We start from the raw sequence: 16,130 nt of genomic DNA on the forward strand, positions 1-16,130 counted from the left end.
TAGGTTACTGTTATGAATGGCAACTATATGCTTTGTTTGGTTTTGTTAGAGCACAGTGTTTGAATCTCTATTATTGGCTTATTTTTTCCAAAAAGTGTAATGCACATGCAATTTCTGATCCTAGCTAATTAGTTAAATTACAGTAGTGGCCAAAATTGTGGGAACCTTTTGGGAAAAGTGTACAGTAGAAATGCCACCTTTGGTTAAGTTTCCACCAATTTTTCTTCTAATTTCTTTATAACTGTAGCCTTGTTCACTTAATAATACTATTTTACATCGCTTTCTGGGCCACCAGTCAACTCTTTGCACCGTTACTTTAATTTTATTACGTTTTACAAGCTCACTAAATGAAAGAACACAAAAAAACCCCAACCAACTTGATAGCGATCACATAACACACTGACAAATGTCCTCCTCTCAGCTTCAGTACATGACATCAATAACTGAATCCTACCGTGATCTGATTGGCCAAGACAAGATGACCACCTGATTGGCTCTCTAAGCATTCATGCTCATTGGCTACAATCAGATGAAGGAAAGCTACCTGATATCAACCTAAGCAAGTTGTGCTTCCTTTTTCTGGTTATTTGGCTATAACGTTTCATAGAATACAGTACAGATAATTGAACAAACTATGTTGCATTACGTTCTTGATTAAATTATCTTTCCATTGATATATAATTTTATGGTACTACTCCACAAAAAGTGGTGTTATTAGCCATCAAACCTCAAAAATACACTTTTCCCAAAAGGTTTCCACAATTTTGGCCGCTACTGTACATATTTGCCCCAGTGATGTAGAATGTTATGTCATCAAACTTAGTAGCAAAACCATACATAAGCAAACTTTTCTGACTGTAAAAATGTGATATTGAAGAGTTTCTCTTTGTGTCTGACTTCTAAGCTACTCTAGTTAGAGAAAGAATGCCTGGGAAAATGTAAACTATGTAAAGAGAAGAAGATTCTGAGCTTCTCATTTACAGTGATGCTAAAATGTTTATGAACTCTTTTTAATAGTTCTGCATACATGTGACCGATAGATATCATGACCTATTTTCCACACAAGTCCTAAAACTAAACAAGGATTCAATTAAACAAATAAGTCAAAACATGATCCTTGTTCATTTACTTCATTGAGAAAAATGTTCCAAAGCTACATATTTGTGCGAGGCAAAAATATGTCGGCCTTGGCATGTCCTCCTTGGACAGCAATAACTGCACACAAATGTTTCCAATAACTGGTCCGTCTTGCAAGTTGGCTTGGAGTCCATTCCTAGTTACAGAACAGCTTCAGTTCAGGAATGTTGGTGAGTTTCCTCCAAATCCTATGGGAATCACAGAAAATAATTTTTCTCCATTAAAGATTGGACACGAAACATTATTCTTCAGAACCCACTGAAAAAGAAGTCCCTGCCTGACTGTGCCCAGTATTCTTCCTACTGTTAAACGTTTCCTAAACGTCTAATTAGCCTCCATATTTTTTTCTCTGAACTCATGTGGTTTGCAGCACATGGACCTAACTTAACTTCTCAATGATGTTCTTACCCTGTGTGGCTTCCTAAAGGTAATAGGATGGTTAACTTCATCTTAAATCCTTAAGGAAAGTGTTTAAATTATACAGTATAATATGCTTTATATTTCACTGTTCCGTAGAACTCCTGTGTACAGCACCCCAGGGATTTTAAATCAGCTTTGGCATGGCCAATTTCAAATAGTATACAATAATATTTTATCCTCTTTCTCTAATCTTTGTATATTGTAAATTCTTAATACATTCTTAGCTAATAGTTTGTTTGTTGACAAGTTATTCTATGTGTGTTCCCTGTGGTTCCAGATTCTGTTATTTCCGTTTTATGTGTATATAGCACATTTTTTTTTATTTCTAGGATAGTCCACTTGTCTTTTCTTAGGTCAGCAGCCTTTGATGCTTCAGACCACCCTACAATTCTTGTTTTAGTTTATTTTTACTTAGTTTTTCAAAACACAGGACACCTGCAGTGTCACAATCTGCTATGTTCCAAGTTTTAAATGCAGTGTAATGTGCAATAAAGGTAGCTAAAATGTAAGCTCAAATACCTCTTATATATTCCAACCATTGTTTCATGGTTTTTGGTACAATCTGTTTTTCCCCCTGAGAGAAAAAAAGAAAAGATGAATGATAATGCCACATACAATTTTAAAAGTTATGGAAATACATTCTTTATACACAGCATTATAAAATAATCAATTTTGGCTGCTTCCTGATATTTATAAATATATTTCTGTATTTCTTCCTAATATCACAAAAATGAAAGTTAAGTGAACAGGTTCAATATTTCTTCTTTTTGAAGTCAAGTGTTATGCTTTTCTTTTTGTAGTTTACATTCTGGTATTTCTTCTATATTAAGTAAGACTCAAATGTCTGCATTGAGTTCTGTCATTGCTTATTATGTGGAAAAATATTAATAGTCATTGATACATTTTTGTTTGATCGATTACAGCATATGCTTGCTTCTTACATGCTTGCATTTTTTCCTTTCTGTTTTTAAAGAAATGAAAAGAAAATAAATTAACTTGTTTAAAAGAGATGAAACACAGCATAAATTTATAATTATTTCTGGAAATTGCAGTACTTGTACAAATGATTGCAATAATCTAAAAATATTTTACTTATCTAATTTTGTCACCAGTGGTGTCATTTGCAGTGATGACTTTCAGGCCAAACCTGCTGATCTCAGGCATATAAAGAAAATAAATTGACTCTAAAATTCTTGCACAGTGAGATATACAGTACCATATTTTTCCCTGTATAAGATGCTATTTTGTCCGGCAAACACCCTGTTCAAAAATCAGGTGCGTCTTATACAAGTGTAGCATCTTATACACAGAAAAATAATGGTAACCTCCGCAGCCCAGGGCATGCCTGTGTGGGTTGCCATGCCGCCTGGTGCAGGTGTCAAGCCCCTGTGGGCTTGCCACTAACGGGAGGGGGAAGGGGGCAAGATCGTCAGCCAGCCAAACCTCCGGATTTGCCGGCTCAACAGTTTGGTGCTCCGCTGAACCTCTGATTGGCGCAGAGAAATTCGCATGGCAAAGCGTCTTATAGAAGGGTGCGTCTTATAGACGGAAAAATACAGTATATCAGAATAAAATTAAATGAACACATTTTAATGAACACAGTGTAATTTACGTTTAATCAGCCTAGTGTGACCATAAGGTAATTAGAGTCACTGTTCTGCTTTTCTTTACCTTTTTTGTTGCAAATGTAAGATAGTAGTATGATCACATTTAAGTTGGTTTTCCTCAAAGAGCCCTTCCTTTAAATATTCTGGATATGAGGGAGAGAAAGTCATAGGAGGGAAAATCAATTAAGGGTATGTAGGGTATTGATAAGGGTATTATCTCCTACCTGCTCTAGCTGAACAAGCCTAATTTCCATAAAATGCAGTTCTTTTTAAATTAGAATTGATTTACTGTATATTTTTTACTTTCTTATATGTTAGATTACATTAGCATTTACAACTAGTCTATATGTCTCTGAAATTTCTATGAAGTTGACTTCTGCTGATTACAATTTATTAGGGACAGCATTTTATGTGACCTTTTGTTGTCAGATGGAAATTGCAATTGTGACTTTAATAAAAAAAAATCCTTATGAAATTCATCTTTGGGCAAAAGGCCTAGTTCTCCTGTTGCCAGTTCAGAGTATAGTAACATTCCTTTGCCATGAATCTTAATTTTATCATTTTTAAAGAATGTTAGTAGAGCCTAAGCATCTTTTTTATTTTCTCCTGAAAATGGTCCTGCAATTAAAATTTCATTGAGCGCTACCTCCTCCACTAATATTGGATGTGTTTGTATTTGTTTTGAATTGCAAATTGACTTTGCAATTTTCTCTGTTGGTTTTAGCTATCCATAAAGAGCAATGATACAGTTTTGGCTGCTCTTTCTCCTAGGTGTAAATGTTACAGACCATGAACTAACAATTAAAAGTCTCTCTGAGGTTCTTCGATATGATGTTACTCCTTTTGTGGTGTCACTGAAGGCCAAAGAATGTCCAGGTAAAAAATTGTAATATATTGTGGAAACTTTTACCATAATGATTTCAGCAACATGGTATGTACTTCTATAAAATTGTTTGGATATGCACTGCTTCAGATTTCAAGGGGAAAAGCTACTTTTGAACTGTGAATGGGCACATGCATGGTGCCTTTCAGAAACCAATGGAAGCTGAGATTTTTTCCCCTTGTTATTGCTGTAAACCAAGTAAAATAAAGTTATTGTGCAAGTTTGCTTACTATAAATGATGTAGATCAGACATGTCAAACTCGTGACATCATGTGACGTCATGCAACATATGGAGAGAATTTTGCCATTGCTGGCAATGGGCTGGGTGCGGCTTCCGGGTGACGTGTCCAGCCTGTGGGCTGGCAGTTTGATTTAGATTGTATAATTAGGTATCTTTTTCATATAAAGTTTTCAGTTGGTTTGATGTAGAATTTGGATTTGTTTATGTTGGAGGATCCCAAATTAAACAACAATGAATTATGTGAAAGAGCTAGAAAAATATAATTCTATTTTTTGTTTTGGAATAACTCAAACATTTCACATTGTCATTGCCTTTTCAATTTTGTCTTTATTTTTTTTTAATTGGAAAGGCATAAAGCAGCTGCTACAAAAGTTGATTATGCAGCTCATGGGCTGTGATATAGAAGTGGATTCATCTGAGGAAGAGGAATGTCCCAAGATTTTGCCCAGAAGGGTACGCTGCTCTGTAGCATCGCTTACTGATTGGTATAAGAATGTAATCAAAGTAAGTTTCAAAATTATTAGTTCGCATAGTGCTATTCTTTTCAAAATTTTATAGGCATTTCAGAACTTGTGTACTGTATCTAAGTGATTAAATATTTATATCTCCCCTTTTTTGTTTTATGTTGGAAAATGCGATGGTAGCTGTTTTGATTTCACAATTTAGATCATGGTCTAGAATGTATTTTTCCCCCTCAATTCATTGTTTCAATATATGCAATATGATTTGCAGAAAACTGAAACTGAATCTCCATGTAAAAAGAGAACATTTTCATCCAGACACTGGGAATCTCCTCCAGTTGTAATTATTTTTAAGGATATGGAAAGTTTCACAACCAAAGTTCTGCAGGACTTCATAATTATGAGCAGGTAATATAACAAATTAAAAATTGAAGCTATTCTGGTCCATGCTCATTTTCTACAGGAAATAAATTACTAATTGGATTTATATTTGCTTTTTCTTTATTGCTTGTAAGAAGTACAGATGTTCTGAAGTTAATTAGCTTTGCCTATGAAATTTACTGTAGAGGGAAGGTTTTATAGAAAAATGCATATGTCTTATGGAGTCATATTTACAGTCCAGTTTTGTTTTGTTTTTTTACAATTCAACCAGTAGGCTTGCAAACATTTGTTAGCTGGCCTCTGAGCAAATTTAATCCAGAGATGAATTTGCTCGGCATTAATAAAAAAAGAAATTCAGAATTTTGTAATTTGGTTGGACTCTTGCTTATCATATCATAATTCCATTATATTACATTACAAAAATAGGTTCTAGGTATGCTTTTTCTCATTTTACCGTAGTAAACACATTCGTGAAAATATCCAGGCATCACAGTTAAAATCTCACAAGCTAAAAAGTTACTATGTGCTGCAGACCATATTGTTAATCTTGATAATAGAGGAAGATGGACAAATTATTAAAAATAGCAGACATAGAGATCATGTGATTTATATACTGATCACAGCAGTCTCCTGTTTTATAAATTACATTGTCTTTGTATTCAAATATGCAATTCAACTAGACCAGATTTTAGATTAAACACAGCTGATTACTGTAGTATAGTATGATAGCCAACTAGGGACTTGTAAAGCTTCTGTTTCTGATTTCTGACTGGGACTGCAAGGAATAGTACAAACTGCATTTCTGTTTTGTATATTATCACATTAATAGATCACCTTAATATATGATGATCAGGAAAACGGAATGTCTACTTTACATATAAAGTGCAAGTCTCTTTTTTAGTTTTTGGAATCAAGGTGGTCTCTTGTTTATATTAGTACAACACTGTCGATAAATTCTGTAAACTTGAAATATGAGCCTTGGTGGAGCAGTGGGCTAATGCCTCCTTAAGTAACACCAGCTGCCTGCAATTAGTGCAGGTTCGCATCCCACCAGGCTCAAGGTTGACTCAGCCTTCCATCCTTCCGAGGTAGGTAAAATGAGGACCCAGATTGTTGGGGGCAATTAAGCTGACTTTGTAATAATGCCGCTTGGGGGGGCGAAAGCCCTAATAAGCAGGCATATACATAGAATGAAGGCTATTGCTAAGCACATTGGTTTGTGCTTAAATTGTAAGCTGCCCTGAGTCTTCGGAGAAGGGCGGGATATAAATGGGATTAAAATATATATATGGAAGAAGTCAAAGGGCATCTGATTGTCTTATACACATTAATTTTCCCCTAATTGTTTATTTTTACCGTAGTCATTGTATACGTGAATTTCCACTGGTCCTTATTTTTGGAATTGCTACATCTCCAATGGTCATCCATAAGCTGCTTCCTCACTCAGTGTCCTCTTTGTTATGTATAGAACTCTTCCAGTCTCTTTCTTCCAAAGAACATTTAACTAAAGTGATAGATAAGGTAATGCTTTAAGAAAAGAAGGTATATTCTATGCAAATTGTTGATAAAAACCAAAATGTTCATAGCTGTTCATTGTTCAAAAAACGGTTTAAAAAGATCAGTTTTCTTGAGTAGCTGTAAAGGTTCTTCTCCACCTATTATCATAATTGAGGTCGGAATTATTGTAAGTTGTGGCATTTATTAAACAGGCCACTACATGCCCATGCCCAATTTTACTACCTTTTTTTGCAGCGGTCGTTAAGCGAACGCCACAATTGTTAACCAAACACCATGGTGTTAAGTGAGCCCGTTTTCACCAGTGGGAGGTTTTTTTTGCCAGAAACCAGAAGTCAATACTGAAAATTGGCAAAAATCTCCAAAAGTGCAGTAACGTGACTATGGGACTCTACAAACAGCCATAAATGCAAGCTGGTTGCCAAGTGCCCAAAATGTTATCATGTGACTGTGTGTGAGAAATTGCAGACATAACTTCAAAATCAGATCATAGGTAGCTTGGGGGAGGTCTGTCATATCTTTCAATGGATGCTAAAAGACTTGTCATTAAGCAAGGACTACCTGTACTATACTTTTTATTATAATTGCCACTGTAGATTTCAGATCAAAATCCTATGCATATGTTCTCTACAACAATTAATTCCATTAGCAGAACTAAACATGGGTGATACTTTTTCTCCTTGGCCCTCAAGCAAATCCTGGAGGTGTGGGCAGGAGAGTTTTTACACAAGTAGACCTCTGCTTGCCAGATACTGGATTTTGCTCTCAGACTTTCAGTGAGCAGTGGGTTTATCAAATTAAAATATATTGGCTAATGTATAGATTCCAGTGATTTTCTGGTAATATCAACTGGATCTTTAATATAAAAGGGATAGAGAAAATATTACTGTATAGTTAGATGTTAATTAGTACATCAAATGATCTAATGCAGGGGTAGGCAACCTTGGCTCTTTTATGACTCGTGGACTTCAACTCCCAGAATTCCTGAGCCAGCATGGCTCAGCTTGGAAACCTTTCTTTTTCCCCTCAGTGTGGCCGGCTCAGGAATTCAGGGAGTTGAAGTCCACAAGTCATAAAAGAGCCAAGGTTGCCTACCCCTGATCTAATGGAATAAAAGGGGCATGCAATTTTTAAAGAAAGATTTCTCTATTTTAAAAAAGGAAATTTAACTCAGAATTTTAATTTAATGTTATTCATGGCATTTATGTAGTGTTTAATCATACTATTTCAGTTATAATTATTTTTGTGTTAAAAGTCTATTATACTATGTTCTTTCATTTCAAAATCATTTTTTTGCATTTAAGAAAATACTTCTTGCACTGTTTATTTGCCTTTGAACTGCTGTGCATTAAAGTATATTGTGGGATAGTACAGGGTTAACAGACTTGGGTTTTAATTCTGTCAAGCCAACTAGGCCTCCATTTTCTCAATCTCATTCTCTGTTCTTAAAAAAAAAATCAGTTGCTCAGTTCATACAAAAGCACTAATATTGTTGAATTTAAAAGAACATTTGTCATTATAGGATTTCTCATTTAGAAACTCTCAAAACGTAGAGAATTCCAATTGTAGGAATAATTAGCCACCTTATTTCAGCAATTTATTATTTATTCACGTATTAATGTTTTTTTTTCTCTATCAGATACTTCTAACCAGTCAGTTTCCATTTAAAATTAGTGAGAAGGTTCTGCAGGTCCTAACAAATATATTTTTGTACCATGATTTCTCAGTTCACAATTTTGTCAAAGGATTTCAGGTAAGCGTTAGTAAAAGTAGTTGACTAACTTTAGAATTCTGAGTGATGGTAAACTTTGTGTCTAATTTTCACTATGAACGATGATGCTGCCTATGGATTAGAGATTTACTGAGTATTCCTGCATACAAGAAATTTTCCTACACGTTAAAAAGTAATATGAAAGAAAATAGTATGTGGTAAAGTACTTGTTGGCGTCACCCACTTTTTAACCTTTAGGTATTTTTCTTTATATTCAGTCATAGGAATGTTGTCCCTATTTACAAACAGCTGGTGAAATGTTGGATTGTATTGTAGGAGTCAGGGTGACAGGCTTGATGGCTTAGGCTACCCTTTTGCTAGTGTGGAAAAGAGTCTTCCCATCTTTTTTTTAATTAAAAAGTTTTATAAAAGTTACAATACAAACCCACCCCCAAACCACCCCCCTCCCCCTCCCCCACTTCCCAGAACTGAATACAGGGTTACAAAAATAACGATCAAAATCTAAATAACATTAACCAACTATATATGTAACCAAGTTCCTAACGCACTTTAACTCCCCTTTAACATGAGCACAAACAAGATAAAAGTAAACATAATAATAACATAAAAACAAAATAATATCCATATTCTTAAACAATACTACTACTACTACTAATAAAATATAATAAAAACTCATAAAAATACCATAAAACATACTAATAATAATATTCTATAATTCATTCATAAGCTAGATGAAACTTTTAGTCCCATATTTGTTCTGAATATAATCTATCCATCTTCTCTAGACCGAAATGTGTCTTTCTTGTGAATGATCCTTCAAATAAGCAGAAATCTTAGCCATTTCTGCCAAATTTGACACCTTAAGTGACCAATCTTCTATAGTAGGCAAACTATCTTTCTTCCAATATTGACCTACCAAGAGCCTTGCTGCTGTTATCAAATTCAACATCAAATTTGTTTCTTTAGTATCACAATCTATAACAATACCCAATAAAAACAATTGTGGAGAAAATTTTATCTTTCTCTTGAGTCTTCCCATCTTTTAACTTTGGGCAGTGGGAAGGCAGGTCAGAGGCAAAGGACTGCACTGCTATTTCAGGGACATGGGACAATGGAGCCCTCGTCTCACAAAAAGGCAAAAGGTATGTCATCCGTGGAAAGAAAATACAGAAATAGAGGTGAGAAAAGAGGACGGGGGAAACCAAAAAGAGCAGCCGCCTCTTCTGCTATTAGACAAGATGGACTCGGCGTCAAGCGAGAGAAGAAGAGGCTTTTCTTCAGGTCGACAAGCTTTTCGACCACATCGCTTGATTACGGAAATTCCGATCCCAACGGCCCTTGTAACTCGAGGCCTACCAGTATATAAAATCCATCTTGAAAAATGTCATTTTAAAGATTGGGTCCAGCATCAATTTCCATCAGAACAGAAGTTTTGATATAGTAGAATTTTTCAGTTTGGGTGAAAAATTGTGGGCATCCAGTGATTCTTGGAGATTTCTTCCTCATTCTGTTAAGACTGGAGGATAGAGGGCTGCAGAAGGAGGAAAGAAGCGATTGCATCACACCGTTTCTATCAGAAGAATCATTCTGAGTTTGGAATATTCTTACTGGAAGAATAAAACTCTGAATGGGTTTGAATGTTGAATATTCCTAATAAAGAAGTGATAGTTGGTAGAATTTGTTGCATAACACAAGGTAGAGAGTTGGCATGAAGAATAAAAAGCACAAGACCTTGTATCTGACACAGTGAAAAGTTATGATGCTAATTAACAATGGTCTCGTTAATCAAAGGATCCTGCCACACAAATTGACATCTTTTCCAACAGAATTGATGATCCCTTTAGTTTGGTGTTAATTTTAGTCTTCCTGGTATCTTGTTGTATTTTAAAAAAAGAAGCTAAACAAAATCTTGCTTCTCTTGGCTTTTCTCTTGACCTGCTATTCTCCTTACAATAAAAACAAGTCTTTCAAATAATTAAGACCCAAATACTATACATTAAACAATAAAAGGAACTTAGTTTAATTTCATACATCAATGCGCATTTAGAGTATCCTAGATAGGAACTCGACAGCCAGTTTGATGCAGTGGTTAAATGTACTAGCTTAGAAACTGGAAGACCAGAATTTCTAGTCCTGCCTTAGGCAGGAAATCAACTGGTGATCTTGGACCAGTCCCTCTCTCAGCCCTAAGAAGAAGGCAATGGCAAGCCATTTAGAAAATCTTGGCAAGAATATGGCAAGGACTAGTCCAGATGATTGCCAAGAGTCATCATTGACTCAAAAGTGTGTGCACGTGTGCATACACAAAAAATTGGAACTCTGTAGATATTAAAAGCAGTGGTGATGCAGTGGTTAGGATAAAGTATTGCAGGCTAATTCTGCATTCCGCTGCCAGAAGTTTGATTCTGACTGGCTCAAGGTTGACTCAGTCTTCCATCCTTCCAAGGTCAGTAAAATGAGGATCCAGATTGTTGGGGGCAATAATGCTGACTCTAAATCATTTAGAGAGGGCTGTAAAGCACTATGAAAGGGTAATATAAGTCTTAAGTGCTACTAGTGCTAGTGGTAGTCACACATCCCTAGCTCAGCAGTAAGTCTTTTTTAATGTCAGACATCATGTTGTGCCTACCTCAGTGATCAGTTAGCCAAAATTCCTTTTTCTAGAACTTGTCTGCAATTTGCAATTCAAATTGGATAGAAACCACCTGACGTTTTGTTGTACTACCCTTATTATCAAGGTAGCTGTCATTGTCTCATCTGTTGCGTATTTGAATATTTGCCAAGATGATTAGATATGTTTTATCTTGTTTTCCTCTTAGCAGACCGTAAACCTAATTTTGCATATAATGTACCCACATGTTAGGTCACTGTATTAAAGGACAAATTGCTACAGAATTAAATCTGCTATAAAAAAGAATAAATATGTCCAGAGTAAGTTAAGTTACATGTTATGGTGTTAGAATTTTATATACAATTTTAAATCAGTTTGTTATTCTATATTATTGTCATATTATATACTTTATTATAATTTTGCTGTCCAACTTTTCTGATAACTGATTGAATTAATGTATACGTGTGCATATTAAGAATTACAGAAAGAACTTGGAGGTCTTCTAGTCCAGCCCCCTGCTCAGGCAGGAAACCCTATACCATTTCAGACAAATGGTTGTCCAATCTCTTCTTAAAAACCTCCAATGTTGGAGCACCCACTACTTCTGGAGGCAAGCCATGTTTATCCTGCTGTCTGATTTACAACTATATTAAAATGCATATTGTTTCAGCTTCAGAATAACAGTTCAGGAGAATGGCTTTATTTTTCTAAAAGCTATAATAATATTTGAATTGTTTTGATCAGTGTTCTTCCAAATTTTCACTTTACAATTTGACTTCCTTGTTCTTACAGCTGTCACTGTTGGAACATTTTTATTCACACCCTCTCAGTGTGCTATGTTGTGAAGTGCAAGAATCTGAGAAAAGAGTACAACTTTTATCACATAATCAGTTGGAAAATATTCGAAGATTACCATCTTTTAGAAGGTAAATAACTATCTAAACTTCTTGTCATTACATTTAATTATTTTGCCGTTTCTGAAATCTTTCTGATTTAAGAAAAAATAAAGCATTAGAAGTTAAAGTGAATGATATACACAAATAAATTCCCTAAATTGCACATGTGTGCAAATGCATATAATATTCTTCATATTTTATTTATTTATTTAAAAAAATATATGGCCACTCATCTTAAATGAATAATTCTGGTCAACTAACAACAAAATACTGTATATGTAAAAATATTATAAAACCAACATAAACCAAGACAAACTAGCTTTAAAGACAATCATAATACAATATCTGAGGTACAGTGTAATCACAATAATCAACACACAGAAAAAGACATATTCTGCTTCTGCTAACATCCAGGCTATAATGCTTAGAGCAGGGGTGTCAAACTGCCGGCCCACGGGCCGGTTGCATCATATGAAAGCCACACCCACCCCAGCTCCAGCAATGCAAAAAGTCGAGATACGTTGCGATACATCACGTGATGCGGTGAGTTTGACACCCGTGGCTTAGAGGGGGAAAAAAACATGTCTTCATGATCCTCCAGAAGGCCCTCAAGGTCAGATCCTTCTGGATCTCAGAACAGGTTGTTATATAGGACAGCTCCTACAATAGAGAGCCATGTTTCCTGGGCCCTGCTAGATGAAGCTGTTCCTTAAGATGGACCCAGAACATGCCCATCCTGTCAAACCTGATGGAAATGTGACTCTGTGCTCTTTAGGGCTTTAAGGGTGATAACTAGGACCTTGAATTGCATTTGGAAGCCTATTAGACGTTGGCCTGTACAATTGTGGTATCACTTGGGAGAACCCAATTCTATACGTGCTGCTGTATTCTGGAGCATCTGGAACTTTTAAATGATGTGGCTGGAGAATCTGGCACAAGAAATACTGATTTTTGGAACTGAGTTGAAACGCTCCACAAAGAAATTCTCCCAGTACATTTGTAGTCAGAAGTTCAGAAGGACAGGAATGTCCCTGATTTCTCCTGTCTAAGCCCCTTCTCTTCCTCATGATATGATTCGGATCAGAATTATTATTAAGGAGTTGGAAATTAGCTTTTCCTTTTCCCCTGTTCAGGTTTGTCGAAAGCCAGGAAGTAGAGAAGCAGGCTGCATTGCTGACAGATGATGAATGTTTAAAGGTAAAATCTAGGACTAAAAATGCTACAATGTTTCTTATTTCAGTTAAGCAATACTCCTCTATAACATCCAGAATTTCTTTTACATAAGTGTGCCTTCATTTCATTCCTCACGACTTCGAGATCTGCTCCATTGTGAGAATTAAGTGGAAGAATCAGGTTTGCTACTCAGAATTCATGTAAAATGATACATTGTGAAATTGTATTTTTTATTACAGAGAGATTATGCACCCTCTACACTAATTCTTGAACTTTTAAATCTGTTCCTTCAAGCATAGTTAGTTTTAGTTAGTTATTAGGAATAAGTACATTTCAATCTAGTCTAAAAAGAAAGAAAAACATACTTCCAAAAATGGATCTGTTAAAAAAAGGAGGAAAATATACTACTATAATGAAAGTTTTAAATTTTTGCTGTGCTTTCTAGAAAAAACACCTTGTAGAGGAGAATTCTAAAGCAAGGGACTGAAAAGAGAAACCTCCTAGAATACTTATCAGCAAATCTCCTGACATAATGAACCCTAACTTCATCTTTTGCCACTTAACCGCCCATGCCAGGGCTGATGGGAAATTAACTTCAACATATCCAAAGAGAAGAAATTGCCCATTTGTGATTTTGAGACTTAAGGAAAATGTGCAAGGATATTGTATGGATTCAGGGACCGTAACTGAATGCTGCATTCTGTTTTCCTCTTAATTTTAACTCTGAAAAATGAAAAGATTTCTCATGCTGTGTTCTTTAAAATTTAAAAACTCAACAGCAGGTTGATGAGCATAAATCTGACTACTATAATTTACTTGCTACGATAATTATTCCAAAACAGGGGACACATTTCAATAACAGCTAGAAAATTAAATTAACATGGGATTCAAAGAGAGGCTGGGATACAGGAACATCAAAAGGCAAAACATAAATCAACTTTATATCTGGCCTTCAGAGGCAGCCACTACTGATGAAGCTGTTTAAAATCCATATTTTAAATTGCTGAAAACAGTCACTGTGAATGAATATACTGTAGGTCATATAAATTCATTTCTGCAATGTCCCTGCATTATCCAATGTGTCTATTTTTTTATTCCCTATTAAGTTAGCTAACAGCATTTTAAGACAAACATGGCGCTTCGATTTAAAACAGTTAACTAAACTAGCTGCTTCATAAATCATACTAAGCCAAACATGGATTGTTTTGGTTTTGGCTTAATACAGTAGAATGTGTACTTGTTTAGCAACCATTGTAAAGGAAAATACATTTAGCATGATGCACATGTCTTGATTAGATTTACTCATCAAGCTACGCCACAATGTAGGTTTGCCTATTTATGTCTTATTGTGATATGTGAACCCAACCATTACGATTTGTAAACCATGATTTACTACTTACCATGTAATATAAACCCAATCAATAGCCATTCACAAGGTACAGTTAACTAAGTCATAGCTTTCCTGTGTGATCGTAGACACTGAGTCCCCTACTGTCATTAAAATAATAGTGAATTAATGTTAAATCTAAATGTACTTACTGAGTTGCAGTGCCAAACTGCATGATCTTTGTTCTTGCATACTGCTGTCCCCAGGACTTATTGACAAATTGGCTTGCTGGTTAGATGTGATAACAGCCTATTGTTTGCACTAAGGAAGAAGAACCTCAGTGAACTGGGATGTAGGAGGAAGAGGGGAATGTGTAAACTTATTGATCATTGACATGCCAAAACTTGAAATGTTGTGTTAAAGATGGATTCAGTTAGTGCAACCTGCCCACAAAAAGCATTGTATATTTGCAGCCAAATACTCAGCATGTTTATTTAGAAGCACGCCTCACTGAATTTTCTGAAGCTAAATGTTCAAATATACAAAATATATAATGATGAGATGGGTTTTAAATATTAATGAAATAAGAGATTATTGAAAAATGAATTGACAAGAACTAGTAAAATAAAGATGTGGTTTTACAAACATCTCTCTCTGATATGTCTGTATTTGACCCAGCAGACAGAAAAGTTGTAAACCCAAATAACAACAACAACAAAACCATACTTCAGGATGAAAAATGTTCTCACAGCTTTCGGTTTAATATGCATAAAGATTGTGCTCTTTTTTTCATAAAAATGAAGCACTGTTTCTGGGAAAAAACAACATTTTCTTATTTTATGGAGGCTTCAGTTCGCATTGATATAGAAAAATTATTCACCTGTGGAGAAACAGTACAGCAATAAAGCAGTAAAAGCACCAGTGTTTTAATGCTACATTTTTCTATTAGATAGAAAAAAAGCGGTTAGATAAGACTTTGCCAAAACAGTGTTAAATCTTCCTTCTCTGGAAATTGTCCAATTTATTTCAGTGTTATTACAACAGTTGAGTTTAATTTTTTTTTTAAAACAAACCTGTCCTTACCCTGTCCCCCCAAAAAGAAACGCAACAGTTCAGTATTAGTAGTTCATCATAGAACAAAATGATCACTTTACTAAATTTAATGTACAGATAGATTTTCTCCTTAAATCTGCAGAGTGGCAAAATGAAATGTATGGGATAGAATAATATCTGTTTATGTCTGCTGGAACAAACAGATGTCTAGCTTCTACCAAACCCTTGCCTCTTCTGTGAATTACTGTACTTTTTATTGTCCTGTTTTAATAACACTTGAGTCTTCTGGTTCTTCCAAAGATTATTGTAATCTATTATTCCCTATAAACTGCAAGACATTTAGGACTTGATTCTGCACATTCTGCACATCTTTTTAATTTATTTAATTTATTAAAAAAAAAACTAGGAGACCTACTCATCCTGGGGGAAAATGCTCATCTTTCAGCCTATTAGGTACCAGGGATACAATTTTTGCTCTATTTCTTTAAAATGAAATGAAAATGCATCATTAAACTCAATGAAATTACAAGATATTGTTAATGTATATGGAGTATTTATAATTTTCTTATAACTCCATTAGCAGTGGAGTCATTAAAATAATTTGGGATTTTTTCAAATGGAATAATTCAATTTAGCTATTACAGATTTAATGGGAAAGGGCTGCCTTGCTGTATGTAAGCATCTCCTTCAACC

General features: G+C 35.1%; 1 protein-coding gene and 1 long non-coding RNA gene across 3 annotated transcripts in view; one reads left to right on the plus strand and one right to left on the minus strand.

The window, feature by feature from the left end:
- ORC3 (origin recognition complex subunit 3) overlaps positions 1–16,130 on the plus strand; it is a 41,686-nt gene that overhangs the window by 9,230 nt on the left and 16,326 nt on the right. For both annotated transcript variants that reach the window (XM_083348607.1, XM_083348608.1), the window contains 7 exons: positions 3,936–4,040; positions 4,638–4,792; positions 5,021–5,157; positions 6,492–6,651; positions 8,285–8,398; positions 11,781–11,914; positions 13,018–13,081. In XM_083348607.1, the coding sequence (XP_083204733.1) occupies positions 3,936–4,040; positions 4,638–4,792; positions 5,021–5,157; positions 6,492–6,651; positions 8,285–8,398; positions 11,781–11,914; positions 13,018–13,081 (869 nt within the window). The remainder of the gene's footprint in view (positions 1–3,935; positions 4,041–4,637; positions 4,793–5,020; positions 5,158–6,491; positions 6,652–8,284; positions 8,399–11,780; positions 11,915–13,017; positions 13,082–16,130) is intronic.
- LOC310631859 lies at positions 944–15,463 on the minus strand. Its single transcript, XR_014490734.1, has 4 exons — positions 14,597–15,463; positions 6,487–6,634; positions 2,077–2,131; positions 944–1,325 (listed from the first exon to the last, which is right to left on the minus strand). It is a non-coding gene; the product is annotated as an uncharacterized lncRNA (long non-coding RNA).

This window comes from Vipera ursinii (genome assembly GCF_947247035.1).
Source record: "Vipera ursinii genome assembly, chromosome: 1".
NCBI classification, from domain to species: domain Eukaryota; kingdom Metazoa; phylum Chordata; class Lepidosauria; order Squamata; family Viperidae; genus Vipera; species Vipera ursinii.